General features: G+C 37.8%; 4 protein-coding genes across 5 annotated transcripts; all 4 read left to right on the top strand.

Moving 5' to 3' along the window:
* The first annotated feature begins 482 nt into the window (after positions 1-482).
* On the top strand, positions 483-6,922 carry LOC133725440 (uncharacterized). Of its 2 annotated transcripts, none has more exons than XM_062152706.1 (2): positions 483-4,202; positions 6,033-6,922. In XM_062152706.1, exon 1 carries the CDS (start codon positions 652-654, stop codon positions 1,870-1,872), a length of 1,221 nt encoding a protein of 406 aa, XP_062008690.1. In that variant the 5' UTR covers positions 483-651; the 3' UTR covers positions 1,873-4,202; positions 6,033-6,922. The 2 variants fall into 2 exon arrangements, with proteins under 2 accessions (XP_062008690.1, XP_062008689.1); XM_062152705.1 differs by lacking the exon at positions 6,033-6,922 and adding an exon at positions 4,459-5,629.
* LOC133730458 (transcription termination factor MTERF5, chloroplastic-like) lies at positions 4,254-5,477 on the top strand. The gene has a single exon (XM_062158044.1). It carries the CDS (start codon positions 4,254-4,256, stop codon positions 5,475-5,477), a length of 1,224 nt encoding a protein of 407 aa, XP_062014028.1.
* A 3,056-nt stretch (positions 6,923-9,978) lies between the features above and the next one.
* On the top strand, positions 9,979-12,598 carry LOC133741026 (IQ domain-containing protein IQM1-like). Its single transcript, XM_062168961.1, has 8 exons — positions 9,979-10,307; positions 10,408-10,522; positions 10,787-10,852; positions 11,040-11,128; positions 11,221-11,308; positions 11,395-11,625; positions 11,740-11,841; positions 11,955-12,598. The coding sequence occupies exons 1-8, from the start codon at positions 9,979-9,981 to the stop codon at positions 12,393-12,395; spliced, it is 1,461 nt and encodes a 486-aa protein (XP_062024945.1). The 3' UTR covers positions 12,396-12,598.
* An 880-nt stretch (positions 12,599-13,478) lies between these two features.
* On the top strand, positions 13,479-17,152 carry LOC133741020 (protein IQ-DOMAIN 8-like). Its single transcript, XM_062168953.1, has 5 exons — positions 13,479-13,742; positions 13,827-14,063; positions 15,153-15,368; positions 15,505-15,618; positions 16,165-17,152. The coding sequence occupies exons 1-5, from the start codon at positions 13,677-13,679 to the stop codon at positions 16,828-16,830; spliced, it is 1,299 nt and encodes a 432-aa protein (XP_062024937.1). The 5' UTR covers positions 13,479-13,676; the 3' UTR covers positions 16,831-17,152.
* The last annotated feature ends 1,308 nt before the right edge of the window (positions 17,153-18,460 follow it).

Genomic DNA, 18,460 nt, shown 5'->3' with positions numbered 1-18,460 from the left:
TTACGTTTTGGGATGAAATCATGAAATGAACTGGTTTCGAGAGAGAGTGATAGAGAGAGGCTGAGATGGTTTCGATCGTGAAATGAAGACTAGGGCCGACTAATTTAGTGTTAGGCTTTTACCTTTTTTTTTTTTAAATATATTATATATATAATCAGCCAATAGTATACTGACATATGGCATATAACTTACAAATCGGGTCAGTTCGAGTAGACCGAACCTTAAAAATCTTAAGCCTGAGACTGAACCGAGAGTTTGTAATCGGGTCGGTCTTTATATTGAACCGAAGATTTTCAGATACAAACCGAACCGAATCAAGCTATTTGGATCGGTCCAAGTCGAGTTATCGATCCTTCAGGTCCGGACGCCCAGGCCTACTCAAAAGACCAGACCTACAAAATTAACATTTACTACTTACTAAGTTACTATTGAGTTAAATTTACCCTTCAGTACAAAAGAAAATAAAAGCAATAGATTTCACTTGCACACTTTACTACTGTACTCAGTTTTAGCCTTCCTGCTTTGCTGAGCGGAGGTGCAAAACCCTAAAATCCCAAATTGAAGAAGTGAGCGAGCAATTGATCAACCAGCAAGTGTTTCGGTGAGTAGCTTCCTCTTTGCTCCAAGTAGGTCTGATTGTGTGCTCCAATTATGTTTGGTTTTTGCTGTAGAAAATTGCAATTACTATTTCCCAGTTGTAGCTTTGCTGTTGATTATTCAGTCACCCATTTTCAAAAGGCATCTCATTTTACAAGATTATATTCATCAAAATCATTATTAAGGGCCCAAGGTAAAAAAGATTGCTCTTTTACAGTTTCTTACCTTATAAATTCATGTGGGTTATCCCCAGAACTTGCTCTCTCTTTGTCCAAGAGGCATAGGGTACACTTTGAATCCCCAGAAAAACCAGACTCAGTTGTTAAGCTTTTCAAGGACTATGGATTCAGCAATGCCCACAACTCTGAAATTGTCAAGAAACTCCCAGAGCTGCTCTTAGTCAGTGAGAAGACCCTTTTGCCTAAACTTGAGTTCTTGGGTTCCATTGGAATTACAGGCACTCCCCTGGCTGAGACCCTTTGCGGCAACCCAACTGTGTTGAAAATGAGCTTAGAGAATTGTATTAGACCTTGTTGTGATATCATCAAAACTCTAGGTATCCCTTATGGAAAGGTCCCTCGTTTCATTAAGAGATCGCAGTGGTTGTTTAAGGTCAAAGTACTGAGCAATGTTGCTCGCAATGTTTCAGTACTGAGGTCACTAAAAGTGCCAGAATCCACAATCGATTTGTGTAGGCCCCACAATCTTGTTCCAGTGTCCACTGATGCCGATGAGTTTAATGAAAATGTCAACAAGGTCATCAGTATGGGATTTCCTCCTTCAAGCTGTACATTTATGAAAGCACTGTATGTGATTTCTATGATGGATGAATCAAAATTGGCACAGAGGAAGGAGTTTTATAGGAAGTTTGGTTGGACTGAAGATAATATATTGTTGGCATTTAGAAAGAATCCCATTTTTATGTCCATTTCTGAGAAGAATTTTTTGAGTAAAATGGATTTTCTTGTGAACAAAATGGGTTTACAGCCGGCTGATGTGGCTGGATATCCCAGTGTTCTAACTAATAGTTTGGAGAAATGGATCATAGCTAGGTGTTCAGTTATCAGAGTTCTGCTGTTGAAGGGCTTAATACGGAAGGGACAATTTTCTTTACTTGGTACCGCGTTAATGGGCAATAAAGACCTGTTCTTGCATAGATTTGTGAACAAGTATCAAGAGCAAGTACCCGAATTATTGAGCATCTTTCAAGGAAAAATTGGTCTTGCAGAACTGGGCTTAGGATTTGAGGAAAGAGATGGAGTGAAACAAATGTAGGACAAACTTGTTATTCCCATTCGATTTTTGATGATTAAGAGGATTATAAGAACATTTTTTCAATGATTTGAGTTCTGCTGCCACAAATAGTCGAGTTCTTCTCAGCTTTGTCATTACCATAAGCCTTTATCTTACTTTGTATTTCCTTATCAGCAGTGATTTTGAAACCTTTATGCACACAACTATGTGGTTTATGGTTTCTTTATCTGAGAGATACATGCTTAAAAGGGGATGTGTTGCAGTGTAAATTGGCACTTGGATTGGATCTCACCCATGAAAATTTGTATTTCAAACTCCTAACTGTGCATGAAGACATTTGCCTATATTTATGGTGGTTTCTTCCCTCACTTGTTAGATCTATTTTTGAATAGCATCTATTGAAAACATGTCTTATAGACTGTCCCATATAATTTTTGCTAATGTGAGCATCCAGTCCCTATTGTTTTGTTGTATAACCGTGCACTACATTAGTGATTTTACTCTAGATTTTTTTTATTTATTTTATTTTTATTTTTTTGACATTCAATTCGATGAAAGCTAAAAGCTGAAAAAATAAAAAGCCAAGTTTGATTTCTAGAAAAATATTCAGGTTCTTTGTTGAAGCATTGAGATTCAGGTTCTAATAGCATGAATGGCAGAAGTAAGGAACACCATAAGATGTTTTCTTTCATTTCCTGAACTCTGTATTTGTGTCCCTCCATGTGTAGTAAGCAGTTCTACTTATAGCAAGCAAACTGTCCTTACACTAGTACATATTTGCTTCCCATGCAAATTGGAAGCCGCCGAATCAACATTGTCAGGACAATGATGCCTCAACCAAAACCCTGAACTTACTCATCTACCTAAACTAGATGCCTCTATAGTACAGGCAATTTTGAAATAGGTGGTCATGAGACTCGAGATCTTTAGTAAAAGAATAGGTCATCTTCCATCTTCCCAGCTTATCATTTTTGTTTTTGTTTTTTCTTTACTTATGTAATATGCTAAAGAGCACCTGCACCATGATTTCCTGCTACTTTATATGTTGCTCTACTGGTTTTTCTGGTTTTGTGTTCTCAATTATTCCAGGTTACTTTCAAAGGTTATTCTCTCTGATAAGATATAATCTCTGAATTTAGAGTAAGTTGGTAGTTGGTTTATTTCTGCAGTTATGTGGCTTTTCATTCTATTTACAATATAGAAATTTTGGGTCTATGGTTGAAAGTTTTGTTGTTGTTTGAGAAGTGTAGATGGACTGAAAAAAGTGTACACAGGGCATTTAAATGTTCAAGTTCTTTCCATATGCTTGAAGTTATCACTATATGTAGATGGCTGGTATGTCAGCCTCCGGCTAACCCTATTTCATCAGGCATTAAGTTGTTTGGAGAAGCAGATCATACGTAGGTGTTCGAGTTCTCCTATTCAAGGGCTTAATAACAAAGGAGATTTTGCTTTATGTACTATTACGAACAGAAGTGAGAAGCCCTTCTTGGGTAGTCACGCAATCAGTATCAAGACCAAGTGCTCGAATTAGTGAGGATCTTCTTTCAAGATAAAGTCGGTCCTGCGGAACTGTGCTTAGAATATGAGTACAGAGCTGGAGTAAATCAGTTCCATAATGAAGCTTGTTACTGCGATATTAACCATGGATTTTGAGAAAAAATGTGGTTCTTGTATGGAGTTATGCCATATGTGGTTTTATTACATTGATAAAAGCACACTAGTGATATTACAGAAGGCATATTCTATCACAGATCAGAAGCCAGAGCTTCCCTGGTGAAGTATATGAACAAATTTTAAGAGAGAACATCCAAGTACATTTGGCCTTTTTTGGTTGGAAGCAAGAAAATTGCATAATATTAATCAATCGAGATGTTCACATCAGATATTTAGCACATCTAAAAGCCACTGTTGTCCATCTTTGAAATGCTAAATAGACGAGGACATTCTTAGCTAATACATTCGTTGCCTGATAATAGTAAAAGGTCTTTCACCAACCAATCAGAATCAATACAATTGAGACCGCTAACAATTCACGTAATGTAATAAAATGTATCGTTTCATTGTTAAGCAAACCAAAATACTAAAATTACAGTTAAGTACATATTTTTCACTAGTTAAGAGATCAAGTGGTGATTTGACTGTTTTGGGGGCACTGCAACGTTATTACTGTCAAATTCTTATCCTTGTGTGAAAAGACTAATACCCCTTTTCAGTCTCGCATACAGCTATCTGTACCCTTCTAGTTCTCAGTTCCCTGCTTTGGTGAGCCGAGGAGCAAAAACCCTAAACCCCAAATTGAAATTGGAAGTAGGCGAATCGAAGCGAAGCAGAGAAACCTCAACTAGTTGGTGAGTCCCTTCCTGTTTGCTCCAAGTTGTCACTGATTGTGTGCTCCAATTATGTTTGGGTTTTGTTGTAAGAGATTGCAATTATTAGTTCCAAGCTGTAGCACCATTTCTGTTGATTCTTCAGTGACCCATTTTCCAAAGGCATCTCCTTTTAGCAGATCATATTCATCATTATTAGGATCTGCAATAGATGATAAACCCCAAGGTCGCTCTTTTACAGTTTCATATCTTATAAACTCATGTGGGTTGTCCCCAGAACTTGCTCTCTCTTTGTCCAAGAAGCGAGGAGTGCACTTCAAATCCCGAGAAAAACCAGACTCGGTCATTAAGCTTCTGAAACACTATGGATTCAGTGATACCCATGTCTCCCAAATTGTTAAGAAACTCCCAACCCTTCTCTTAGTCAATGCTAAAAAGACCCTTGTCCCCAAACTTGAGTTTCTTGGTTCCATTGGAATTACAGGCACTGACCTTACTCGGCTCGTTTGCGGCAGCCCAAATGTTTTGTCCTATAGCCTCGACAATAATCTCAGGCCTTGTTACGATGTCATCAGAACTCTACCTATCGGTGACGAAAAGGTTGGTCTCTTCATGAGGAATTCGTGTCGGATACTGAATGTCAAAGCACTAAGCAATGCTGCTAGCAATGTGTCATTTCTGAGATCACTTCAAGTGCCAGAATCCTCAATCACTTTGTGTGCCCTCTATTATCTTATTGCAGTATCCCGCGACACTGCCAAGTTTAGGGATTATGTAGGGAAGGTCATCAGTATGGGATTTATCCCTTCATCCACAACCTTTGTGAGAGCCGTGTATGTGATTTCTATGATGAATGGATCAAAATGGGCACAAAGGGTGGGATTTTACAGGAAGTGGGGTTGGGCTGAAGATGATGTACTGTCTGCGTTTAGAAAGAGTCCCACGTTTATGTTCTTGAGTGAGGAGAATGTTTCCATTAAATTGGATTTTTATTTGAACAAAATGGGTTGGCAGCCAGCCAATGTAGCTCAACATCCCGCTGTTCTAACTTATAGTTTGGAGAAGTGGATCATACCTAGGTGTTCGGTTATTAGAATTCTGCTGTTGAAGGGCTTAATAAGGAAGGGAGAATATTCTATTGCTTCCATGATGTTCAGAAGAGACCAGTTCTTGGATAGGTTTGTGAACAAGTATCAAGAGGAAGTACCTGAATTATTGAGCATCTATCAAGGGAAAATTGGTCTAGCGGAACTGGGCTTAGGATTTGAGGAAAAAGAAGGAGTGAAAGAAGTGTAGGACTAAGCCTGTTTTTTTTTTTTTTTTTTTTTGATGATTAAGAGGATCATAAGAACCAAGTTTTTATTGTTTGAGTTCTGCTGACACAAACAATCAAATCTTGTGCTTGTACATTACCATAGCAATAATTTTACTTTGGTTTACCCTGCCAACTTTGATTTTATAATTCCTTCATCTGAGAGATGCATGCTTATAAGAGAGAGGTGTTGCACTGTAAATTTGCAGTTCGATTGGATTCAATTTCACGTTAACATCCCATACTCTTAACTGACTGTGCATGAAGACATTTGCCTCTTATGTATGGCAGTTTTTTTTTTCCTTCAATTATTGGTTCTATTTCTGAAAAATGTTGAAGGAAAACATATCTAAAAGATATATCATATATCCCATATAGTTCTTGCTAATGTAAGCAGCCAGTGCCTATAGACTTCTGCTGCTATGATCTCTCTGTCTTTTTCTTTTTCTTTTTTGAACTTTGAGTTTTATTAATGCTAAGATGTAACAATGTCGAGGCTAATTAATCCCGGGCAGTCTCCACTCTAATCAAATATTCAGGTTTGTTTTAGATGGATTGAGATTCTAGGAGGTGATACAGCACTACCTCCGATTTCCTGCAACTTGATATGTTGTTTCACTGCTGTTGGCTTTCCAATAATATGAGGTTAGATTCCAGTGTTATTTCTTTCTTGTTGAGTCTTGAGTGTGGATGGAGTGATCAAAGTGTGCACAGGGAAATCAACTTTCAAGCCCTTTTCCATCCCTAATTAACTTCTTATGAGAAAAGTCATCACTAAATACTGAATAACGTTTCTGTATTAGAACTTCAAATGCAATTGTTCTGTTTAATACTGATACTTTTGAAGTATATTTCTTATGTTGGTAGTATCTTAAGACCTTTTTAGTGAATGCATCATAATTCCTTAGAGTTTGGAAAATCATTAGATTGCATTAGATTGCAGCGGGTCATTGTCATTCTATTTAGAAGGTGGAAGGGAAATTTGTTATCTTCAGCAGGGGAGGGAGTTTATGTGAAAGCCATATCTGAATCCATCCGTGATGCAATGAGCGGTTTTCAGCTGCCACAATCAATTTGCAGGGATCTCACCATAAAAATTGTAAAGTTTGAGTGGAAAAAGATGGAATCCCCACTTAAAACAAAACCAGGCTGGAATCTCTATTCCTTCTTCTTCAAGCAACATGGATGCCTGCAGCGCCGCATATAAGCAAGGAATATAGACAAAGCAGGACTGGAACATCTCGTACAATTAAATCGATGTACAACTCATGGACAAAAATGAATTGATCGAATACACTTTCTGGCCAATATTGGCCTGAATCATTTCTGGATTTAGAGTTCTAACACTGTCACAGGTTATTCTGACACCAATATTGGCGTGTACATATGGCTATGATGGTATGATTTTGCTTAAACAGTGATGAATTTCACATTCCAATTGCTTAATCTATGTAGAAAATGGGACATTAGTTTAATATACTGTGAAAAAAAAAAATGTAGGCTGCTGAGCATAATGGAACAGCAACCATCTGATCCCGGTAATGGTTTCTCCTCAATATGGAGCCCTGTTGGAAGATTTAATACTTGTTCTTGCTGATCATGATCCAAATATAAGTATCTTGGCTGCCACTGCGGAGTTTGAACCAACCTGTAACGAATTTCAGGGATTTGTAGCACAATTACACCATCAGGGGAAAAACAAGTCCGACATGCAAAATCATTTTTGCGAGGGTGCTTGTTGTTTCAAAAGAAAACCCTCCTGATGCGTTACCGATATTGGCATCATCAATTATTAAGTAGTAGTTCTATAATTGTATATACTTGGTATCAGATAAAAGGAATGGTGGTCGAATCCTCGGTCCCAGCATGGGTGTAAGGGAATTAGGATCTTCAATTTCATTGCGGTGGTTTTTGGGCGGCCGGAGTCGGAAGCTTTGATGTGGAAGAGAAAAGTTGTTTGTTGCATCTGCTTTGATTTTTCATTGTTCTTTGATTTCTTATTTTGGTTTTGTTAGTTAATTTTTGGCTAGGTCAAGGTCCCTACTCTTTTGAGTTAGGGTTTGTGGGTTTTGGTACTGTATGTGTGTCATTGTTAGAGTGCCATTTCTGGGGACTATTCTACTTATTCTCAGTATGTTCTACTTATTCTCAATATGTTCTTATGATCAAAGTATTGGGGAAGAGCTCCTGCACATGGTCTGGCCGCAGTGTTGAATGGGGTAATTTTCTTCTTGAGGTTGATTGTAAGGATTGATGTGCCATGGGTCAAATGGATTGATGTGCCATTGATTTGCGTTATTTTTGTGGACTGCATGTGTGTTGTCAATACAACTTGGACCTGGTCCGGCTGTTTTGGGCACGGTGCAGAGGAGGATGACTTGGTTGTATAAAAATTTGTCATGACATGGGATTGGTACTATTTTGTAGCCCAAGAAAATGGCCAATTAGGTTGGTTAGGGGTTAGACTTGTTTGGCTCATGAATGTCATCATTGATGATGGACCTTTAACTATGGTGGTTTTTAGGGAGGAGGAAGGAGAGTGGAGATCTTATGTCTATCACCAGTCATTTTCATGTTATGTAATTTTTATTTTATGAAATAAAAGACTTCTTTCATTCTAAAAAAAAAAAACCCCTTATTTGCTTAACATATAAGACAATTGGTTTATGTTCCTCAACTCCAGCTTTTTTGTTTTTGGTCGAAACCTCAACTCCAGCTAGCATTCATCTTTCTTTCTCGAGGGATCACCTTTGAAGGGTCTGATCATTGACTGTAGTTTTGAAGTCTTGCTGTCAGGGCAATATTTCTTAATCAACTTTTAGAAGAAACGGCCGGTAAATGCATGGAAATTAATAAGACGGACCAAAGAAAATAAAAAGACGCGGCTACAAAGACACATGAGCATTACTTTTCCTTTCTGGGGCCAATGCTTAGTTTTGTTTTTTGAAGCAGGGCCAGTGCCTAGTTAATAGGTGATATATATATATATATATATATTTTGTTCAGGAACGGAGGTCCGTTCCTTAGCTAAGGAATGAATTTCTATATTTTGATCATTTTTTTATCATATATTCACATCTTAACCGTTCAGTTTTTAGGTCTTAATGTATAGATCACTTCTGCATATTTTTAGCCAATTTGATAATCGCTAAGGTATCGAACTTGATTAAATCAATGAAAGAATCAAATCTGTCCAACCTGAACCGTTCGTGTTTATAATGGTAAATTGCAGTTTTGGATGCCTTAACGATCATCAATTTGGCTGAAATTTTGCAAAAGTGATCTATACATTGGAACCTAAAAACTGAACGGTTAAGATATAAATATGTAATCGAAAAGTGGTCAAAATATGAAAATCCGTTCCTTAGTCCGTTCTTGAGACGGACTGTACATGTGTGTGTGTGTGTGTGTAGACGGACTGTGTGTGTGTGTGTGTGTAGACGGACTGTGTGTGTGTGTGTGTGTAGACGGACTGTGTGTGTGTGTGTGTGTAGACGGACTGTGTGTGTGTGTGTGTATAGACGGACTGTGTGTGTGTGTATATATATATATATATATATATATATCTGTACGGAAACAAAATCTGAGTGAAAGGTTTCGGACCTGAACCAGTCGTGACTCGTGAGTCAAGACTTGGGATTTGAACCTTGTCATGACTCACAGGCTTTGACGTTGTCTCTATCTCCATCTGTACATCTCTATTGGAACCATTGAACACTTTCTTGACAAGTATTACTAGAATTTTCAGATTAAGGTTAACGTTATATATTTATAATTATATATACGTTTGACCCCCTAGCCTCTTCCTCTTTCTATCTGCATGTGTTGCCAATAAGTAGGGAATTAAATGATAATATATGTACTTTTTATACACGTAAATATATACAAGAATTAATCTATGAAACTTTGAAGCCTTCAAGTTCAAGAATCAAACCTCTCCTCTCCTCGTGGGTTGTTAAAATCAAAGCCGTCTTTCCTTTTTCCATTCAGAAAAACCCGTTTAATGGGAAAAACTTAATTTCCAGGCTGCCTCTTCTAGTTTCTGCAATCTTAGTCTAAATCTAAATACGTGTTAGAAGGTACCTACTACCAACTAGTCAACTTCAATTTCAATACCCTTCATTGTCACTGTTTCGAGAGGTTGTGTAGTATTTAAGGCAGAGAATCTGATTAGATCGAGGTACTACTCAAACCAGCTTATTGCTTCAGATTGGGAGACATCGATCAGTTTTCATATTGAGGTGAGCAGTCTTCATCTTGAACTCTTTTACTTAACTAGCTGTTTGTCTCTAAAGGGCTTTCACAGAGAAACGGAGATTCCTAGTTTATCTTGTTATAGTATTTAGTATGAGTTTGTATCATGGAGAAACTATTAAGTCTATCTTAATGGAGATAATGAGATTCACTACCTTGAATGTGGATTTTCTTATGATACAAACACATATTTCTGAGGCACATGCATTTTGTTTTGACAGAACTTGTAGAATGGTGACAATGACATCTATCAGTTTAGTGTCCAAGAGAACGAAGGTGATGTCAAGAACAGTTAGTTTTGAGAACACCAATTCAAGCAACACCAACAGATCCGATGGCCTAGATACATTGGTTTTTGAAAAATCTGTATGCTACAAGAAAAGGAAAGCAGGACAACTAAAGCTCGATACTTCAACTTTGCTACCCAAGCTAGAAGGTTGTGTTTCTCCACAGACCCCACGCGAGCTTGATGAAGCTGCAATCAAGCTGCAGAAATTTTACAAGAGTTACCGAACTAGACGAAACCTTGCAGATTGTGCTGTTGTTGTCGAGGAGCTATGGTTTGTTCTGTTATCATTTTCCATTCTGGTTCTTGTTGTAGTAAAGTTCAGTCATATAATTACATGCTTGTAATCATATATTATCTTCTAATTTTTGTAGGTGGAAGGCATTAGACTTTGCTGCACTTAGGCGGAGCTCTGTCTCATTCTTTGAATCTGTTGAATCAGAAACTGCAGTTTCCAGATGGGCAAGGGCTAAGACTAGAGCTGCCAAGGTGATCTTAATTTCTATAACTTGCAGTAAAAGTTACTTGGCTTTGACATGATTTTGAAGATTGTAAAATATTTTAATGTTATTCAATTAAACTCTGGACCCAATCAGTCCTCTTGGAGACATGTTATTAAAAATCGACTTGCGTCTTTGTATTGTGCTTTGACCATGGACCAAAATGATTGACTAAATCAAAATTTATAACTTCTTGTAAGAGCTGCTATTTTCTAGTCATTGAGTGTTAAATAAGTTGAATATGTGATTGTAGGTTGGGAAGGGTTTGTCCAAGGATGAGAAGGCTCAGAAATTAGCTTTAAGACATTGGCTTGAGGCTGTAAGCTCCAATTAAGAATATTTATCCCATTATTCCATTAAGTGTCAAATGCATTGTGACTTGCGAGACAGGTTTATTATATACACTTAAACCCAATCTGAGATTGGCTTGTATGAACACTTGGTTCACTGCTTGATAATTTAACTAAATATTTTCCTTAACATTTCATTTCTCTTATGACATACAGATTGATCCACGGCATCGATATGGACATAATCTGCACTTGTATTATGATGTCTGGTTTAATAGTGCGAGCTCTCAACCTTTCTTCTACTGGTACAGTTTTTACAAAATCCAATTTTTCTGTACCATAATGTTATTGCTTATCTTTTGTAACCTTTCTGATTTTCCACCTGAAATTAATGTAGGTTGGATGTTGGAGATGGTAAAGAAGAAAATCTTGAGAAGTGTCCAAGAGCGGATCTTCAACGCCAATGCATCAAGTACCTTGGACCGGTGAGTACTAAAATATACAGAGTATGGATCTTAAAACTGTAGTGGGTTTGATGTGTGGTAAATGATGTCTTACATTGCTATTACAGAATGAGAGGGAAACATATGAAGTGATAGTGGCAAGTGGGAAGCTTGTATACAGACAAAGTGGCAGCCTTGTGACTACTACTGAGGGTTCCAAATGGATCTTTGTTCTCAGTGCATCGAGGATTATGTATGTCGCGGAGAAGAAGAAAGGCTATTTCCAGCACTCTAGTTTTCTATCCGGAGGTGCCACAATTGCAGCGGGGAGATTAGTTGCTTCTGATGGGGTTCTTGAGGTATATACGCTTCTAATTATTCAGACAAAATTCATTGCCAAATGGACGTTACATTTCTTGAGATGTTTTTTTTCTCCTACTAATTTTTGCACCTGTAATCTTCATATTGTGCAGGCTGTATGGTGCTACAGTGGTCATTATCGCCCGACAGAAGAGCACTTTTTGGAGTTCATTAGCTTCTTGGAGGAGCAACAGGTGGACTTGACAAATGTCAAAGTAATTATTCTTAAGCTTTCATATTGCCAAGGCTTGATAGTTGATAATGCATGGATTAATGGAACTTCTTTTCAATGTAAACTAAGCCTATCTTTGTTCTTTATTCTGTACAGAAACATCCTATAGATGATGATATTCCACCTTCAGAATCTACCAGTAAAGATATGAGCACCCTTGAGGATATCCCATCGGCAAACATTGAGAAGAGTACTAATGAAAATGAGCGTGCCATTGACGCTTCCATAGTAAGTGATGACAATCAAGACATTGTGGAAGCACCAAAATTTGACTCGGGAAGGGGATTGCCTTGCAAATGGACTACAGGAGCTGGTCCTCGAATCGGATGTGTGAGAGACTACCCCACACGGCTGCAATTTCAGGCACTTGAGCAAGTCAATCTGTCACCAAGAATCAAACCAGAACGCACTGCAAGCAATAACACCCCAGTGCCTTCACCAAGACCTAGTCCCAAGTTCCACTTATCACCTAGACTTGCATATATGGGACTTCCTAGCCCCAGAAGATTGCATAATTTAACTCCCTCCTTAGATTAAACCCCACTGTGCATAAGGGTACGTACAAAGGTTTAAAGGGACCGATCGACTTACCTAGAATAACTTCCTAGTTGGTTCTTTCTTGACCTAGAGGTCATCTACCTAATCACTGCACCTTTCCCACTACTTAAAAAAAAACAAAAACACTTTTCAGGGTTAGTTTGACCTATTCCTTTGTATCTATTATATTAATAACGTATCAAAAGTCTCTTTCCATGCTTGTATTGTATTCTTAATTCAAATAACACCCTTTGAATTTGTTCAATTCCTCTGTCCCTCTCTCAATTTCTAGAATTTGACAATTCTTCAAAACCAAGGTGGATCAATATTGCTCACATTTTTATCAAGCGTCAATGATAAACATTCACTCTCGGAAATTATGGACTTATTTTGCTTATTATATTCTTAAATTAAGTACAAAATTTGAAAATATTCAGACAAAGTAACGTAGTCTCCTAATCAAAGTGATTACCTTTGATTCAAGAAAAAGAAGAGAAGAGAAGAAAAGTTTTGATTTTTGTTACATTGTATTTTAGGTCAAAATATATCTCTAGTACTCTTTTCTTTATACAGAAGCCTTAAGGGCTAAGGCCAAATTGACTATTCAACAACACATGAAATTCCTTCTCAAGTCTACTTCAAAGTGCAACAGAAGACTTATTTAAAGTCGAGAGCAAGTAACATAGGCTTTGTTTAAGTTGCAAGTTATAAATCAAAAGCAGTCCCAAACTTTAGGGCAGTCAAACCCTAAAAGCTATAGCACTTGATTTTCTGGTACCAAAATTACAAACTGGACGAATATATGTAGTTTTACTTTCTGTTTCTAGTACAGGAGGGACGCCCGTACCCGACCCGGTGCACTTGACTCTTTAACCGACCTGCCACCGGACCCGGGGGACCCACATTTTCCACTGACCCGTTCGGAAGCTTCGTCCATACGTCGTCGTTTTATGAAGGAGCGGCATATTAAAACCCTATTTCATATCTAGCCGTTACAAGCTTTAATTGACTTTTTTCAAATTTCGAATTCAAATGACTATTAAAAACCTTTACCAAAATAAATAATCGATTTCTGAGGCCCCTTGATCGATACTCTAACACACACATACAGATAGATCTGTTCTCCAAATTCTTGAAAACCCAATCCCAAAAAACCCAGAGAGACAACTCTCTCTTTTGGCTCACTGTGCTTCTGCTTCTGCTTCAGTTTTCAGAGTAGAACAAATCTCTGAAACACTTTTTCACAACCCACTCAAGTTTATTAGTTTGTTTTTTGTCCAAATGGGTACTCCAGGAAAATGGCTCAAGTCCCTCATCAATCCCAAAAAGCTCATAACAACTGACCAAGTAACTCAAACATTTCATCATCGTCCTCTGTTTTACTACTTTGCTCTGTTTCCTCTGTTTTGACTCTGTTTTTTATTGTTTTAGGAGAAGAGCAAGAAGAAATGGAAGCTATGGAGGAGTTCATCGGATGGGTTAGGATCTTCGAGTAAAGGTGGTGTGAAGAAGGTGGCTGGTTCAGAGCTGTTGGATTCTGCAAATGTAGTCGATCATGAGTTGGCTGCTGCCATGGCTACTCTGCTTCGGGCTCAGCCTAAAGATTTCAAGATAGTCAAGCGAGAGTGGGCTGCTATTCGGATCCAAACCGTGTTTCGGGGATTCTTGGTAAGTAGCTCTGTTTATATTTCTCTATGAGTACCTGTTTGTTTGTGGAGTTGGTTAATTTCTGTTCAGAACTGTGTAGATTGATCTATGAGAGTCAAAGACATATCTTTTTCTTTTGAAGAAAACTTGAATTTTCGAAGTGGGTATTTGCCAAGATACCGACTTTTTGGGTACATAGTTAGTAATCTATGTACTAAAGGAGAAGACAGAAGTTTTCTTACGCTCTTTAAATGTGATTAAAGCTTTCATTCTATTTCCTCTGGACAAGTTTTAGCAGTTTTAAGCCTTTTAGAATTGGTGATTATTAGTACTAATTTAGTTACTGTTGTATATAGATAACCATGAGTTCTTGTTATTGTTTAGTCTCAAAGACATTACTGAATTTGAATTCTGTCTAGATTGATCTCCGAGTGTCGAAGACATTTCTTTTATAGTTTCTTTTAAAGAAAACTTCTTATTTTAGAATTGGGGTTGCCAAGACACAAACTATTTGGCTCTACTGAATCTAGTTTAGGTGCTAAAATGAGCACACGTAAGGTTTTCTGAAGCTCATCAAGTCTGATATATAACTTCAATTTTATTTCCTCTTGACAAGTTTTAGCAGATTTAAGCCTTTTTTTTTTTTTTTGCTTATGGGTCTGTTTTCGGAGCTTTTACGCACTAGAGTGATTAATCTTAGATGCTGGTCTTGAAATGAAAAGCTCAGAAGGAAAGAAATCTGAAGCATCTGAAGTAAATGTGATATGTATTGGGAAGTGAATAAAACTAATGTTAGGTTTCAATAACTTTTGGTCTTTTTGCAATTCAGCTGCTTGGTTTGTGGATATTTGAAGCTATACTTAATTGGAGGCTGACTCATAGCTTTGCAGTGAAGAGGAAAAACCAAATAGGATCCAACAATTTGCTTGTTTAGATTACTATACATCCAATGAATGAGACAACATGAACTTTGAGTTTGAGGGGCATGAATTCTATTTGTTTGATGCATATACCAAAATGTTCAATCTTTTCTCATTTCTTTTCTTTCTGTGGGAAAATTCTCTCATTTCTTTGAATTGCATTTGGTAATCATTAATGTGATGAGTGCAGGCAAGGCAGGCTTTAAGGGCCTTGAAAGCATTAGTAAGGCTTCAAGCTATATTTCGTGGGAGGCGGGTCAGGAAGCAAGCAGCTGTTACATTGAGGTGCATGCAGGCACTTGTTCGAGTTCAGACTCGAGTTCGAGCACAGAGATCCTCAGAAGCTGCGCAAGACTTACTGGATGAACGTCAGTCCCAAGCTGATGATCCCGTTAAGCAGGCTGAGGTACTATCACAACTCTGTTGCATTCTACGCTTTGTTTATGCATATTATCTTAAGTTCTTGACAATTTTATCAGTAACTTTTAATGAAGTTGTAGATTAATCTTTTGTATCATTATTGTGTTTACATCATCGCTCAGCAAGGATGGTGTGATAGTCCAGGAACAGTGAGTGAAGTTAGAGCAAAGCTACAAATGAGGCAAAGAGGAAACATAAAGAGGGATCGAGCAATTGCATACTCCCTCTCTCAACAGGTAACAATTTGGCCTTTTTGTTTTTTGTGTTTTCATTTTGGTATGAAAACATGGTCCAGTTGAATGTGTTTGCAAGTTTGTATACATTATTCCCACATTCCCTGAGAGCTTAAGCTTATGGGGAGTAGCGAGTGTCTGACTGGGTATCAAAGTCTGGTTCTAGGAAGCATTGGGTTGGGAAACCTCTTAACCCCATAACCGACTTATCATTTGTCATATTAAGAAGCATAGTGATGCTGCTCCTATACTGCTTTTATTTGTCTGCCTAGCTATCCACGTGCAAGGCAAGGTTGCGTGTGAGGAACAGTAGTAAACAATTCTATCAGTAACTTATCGTTTAGCCCAACATACATTGTTGACCTATTCTTTGAAAACTAATGCTTTTGGGAATAGGGGTCTAGTGTTTGTCTAATATTGTGAAGTTTATGATATATGACTCGCATCTAGGCTTTAGTTTCTCACATTGTGAAGTTTATTGAATGGATATGACTCATATCTAGCTTTATTGAATGAATTTTAAGCAACTTCAGTATTTTGTTTTTTCAGAGGCCAAGATCATGTTCCAGTCCATATAGCAGGACTAACAAGACAGCAAAGGTTACTAAGAGTCCAAGAGTAGGCAATAACAATTCTGAATGGAACTGGTTAGAAAATTGGATGGCGACCAAGCCATGGGAAAATAGACTGATGGAGGAGGTCCAAACTGTGCCATCAGAGATGAATCTTCATAATTCCAGGAAAAGTGGAGATGACATTGCTGGCTTTTATCCATTTTCTTCAGAACAGAACTCAGTGAAAGTGCGAAGGAATACTGTCACAACCAGGATTTCTGCTAGGCCATCTCAATCAATGAGTCCAATAACTCGCTCATCTTCTACTCCAAGTTCTGATTTTCTAAAGGACGAGAGCTCGTCATCCACTTCATTTACTTCTGCATCACCTACTATAGCGTCTAGCAACGCTACCAAGGTAGAGGAAAGTAATATGTGCAAACCAAGCTACATGAATCTCACAGAGTCAATTATGGCGAAGAAGAGAAGTTCCAATGGTCAAAATATGCAGAGGTATTTCATGGAGGAGTATCAGTTCCATAGCAAAGCTCTTTCTAATGGGGATACAAGGAGCATCAATGGGGATTCTGATTTTTCGGTTAATTTCTGCAATGATCTATACCCTCCGGTATCATTGGGAAGAGCAGAAAGAGCAAGATGACAGTAATGGAAACCACTAAGAATTGCCTTCATACTTCATTTAGGAAAGGTTTGTGTAGTTGTTCCATGATTTCAACAGCTTGTTGTCTATAATTTCCGGTTATACTGAGATTTGCTTCAAAACGACCACTGAAAGAATTAGTTGGTGATTATATAGTCAAGTATAGGTTTTTGGAGTGAGAGTGATGTCAAGGAATTCAGTAGTATTTGCAACTTCCAAGTCTGAGTTGGTGTGTCCTAGATCAGTTGTCTGTGATGTGAAATGGTTCAAATTGATTCAGTAGTACTTTTACCACATTATTGATGTTTTAATTACATGTGAATGATTGAGTTATCTTTTTTTCATATATATTATGATCCCTTTAGCTCTTTTACTTTCCCGTATCTACCAAATATATATGACCAAATGGCACTATATGGCAGCCCTTGTGCAATTTGGAAGAGCTGTAAACTCCCAGATGGTTCCGTGGTTGGAATATGTCAAAGTTTGAGAAAGAAATTAAAGATGCTTTGCAAGGACTCCAGATGCTTCTGTAGCCTTATGACCCCACAAGCAAAAGACAAATTAATACTGTACATACAAGCATGATATTTCACACTTCCGTTTAACCTATCATTTTTCATCTGGGGATTTGCTTTCTTGGTTTTTCTCTTTTGACAGACCCTACTCTTCAAAGTGTATAATTGCAGAGATTCTTACTTTTTCAATAATGTTCAGAAAAAAAATTAAGCTTTACATCAATTGCTCCACTAGGGAACATGAACAATCATCAACTCCAAAGTTAACTTCTAAACTTGGGGAACACAGATAAAGATGAAGATGTTGGTATCCTCATCAAGGCCAAAAAGAAAAGGTATCGATCACCATTAATGGACTGGTAAAGCATGATAATTTTGTTCTTGCCATACAATTTGGTATGTAACATTGACGACTTGTCAATCTAGACCACCAATTTGGTCCTTGTGCAGTTCAAAACTTCAAATTCATAATCCACTACATCGTCTTTCAAAAGAACATTATTATGTCTAGGGTAGTTTTGTATTTCATCCCCTCTATCTCTACGGTTTGTTCACTCTTTAAAGCATTGCATCGTAATCTCTTTCCCAAGCAATAATTTGGTTTGCTGAAAGGACCACATGGCAATAATCTGAAGCAGTTAACCCATCTTCGACTCTTGATGGGTAGAAAGGATTGAAAGATCAAAGAGTCAGGTAAGAAATTTGACATAGACCACACTTCGATCAATGTGGTTCGTGGGTCAACTTCAGAAGCAGGACACAATTTCAGTAAGTTTTAGACAGTATCTTCGATCCGTTAGGGTTTGACTTCTCTCGCTCCCTGTACTGTGTTTTTGCACGGCCTACCTTTGCCCTAAAACAGTGCACTGTGATCGGGTTCACGTGGGGGTTCTGCCCTAACAAAGGCAAGAGATCAGAATGCCACCAAAAGCTGTGAAATTTGTTAGTGTCATTTGGATGGGATCGAATCTGTGAAATAGAGAACAGTGTGCTTCTGTGAATTGGAAAGAAGTGAAAGGGATGGGGGGTTTGCCATGAAGATAAGCAAAGCAGTGTGGGGTTATATATATGTTGTAGTTTTTGTTTGGTACACTTATGAAGTAACAGATTAC

The sequence above is a fragment of the Rosa rugosa genome, chromosome 1 (assembly GCF_958449725.1).
Source record: "Rosa rugosa chromosome 1, drRosRugo1.1, whole genome shotgun sequence".
NCBI lineage: Eukaryota > Viridiplantae > Streptophyta > Magnoliopsida > Rosales > Rosaceae > Rosa > Rosa rugosa.
Note: the sequence above shows the minus strand (reverse complement) of the source record. Positions and strands in the feature narration are given on the sequence as shown.

What these genes read in the sequence shown, in the direction of transcription:
- LOC133725440 (XM_062152706.1), top strand. Translation starts at nt 652, where the DNA reads ATGTTTGGTTTTTGCTGTAGAAAATTGCAATTACTATTTCCCAGTTGT.
- LOC133730458 (XM_062158044.1), top strand. Translation starts at nt 4,254, where the DNA reads ATGTTTGGGTTTTGTTGTAAGAGATTGCAATTATTAGTTCCAAGCTGT.
- LOC133741026 (XM_062168961.1), top strand. Translation starts at nt 9,979, where the DNA reads ATGGTGACAATGACATCTATCAGTTTAGTGTCCAAGAGAACGAAGGTG. An exon ending in GTTGTTGTCGAGGAGCTATG is followed by an intron (nt 10,308 to 10,407) that starts GTTTGTTCTGTT and finishes TAATTTTTGTAG; the next exon opens with GTGGAAGGCATTAGACTTTG. An exon ending in TAAGACATTGGCTTGAGGCT is followed by an intron (nt 10,853 to 11,039) that starts GTAAGCTCCAAT and finishes TATGACATACAG; the next exon opens with ATTGATCCACGGCATCGATA.
- LOC133741020 (XM_062168953.1), top strand. Translation starts at nt 13,677, where the DNA reads ATGGGTACTCCAGGAAAATGGCTCAAGTCCCTCATCAATCCCAAAAAG. An exon ending in ATCCCGTTAAGCAGGCTGAG is followed by an intron (nt 15,369 to 15,504) that starts GTACTATCACAA and finishes ATCATCGCTCAG; the next exon opens with CAAGGATGGTGTGATAGTCC. An exon ending in CATACTCCCTCTCTCAACAG is followed by an intron (nt 15,619 to 16,164) that starts GTAACAATTTGG and finishes TTGTTTTTTCAG; the next exon opens with AGGCCAAGATCATGTTCCAG.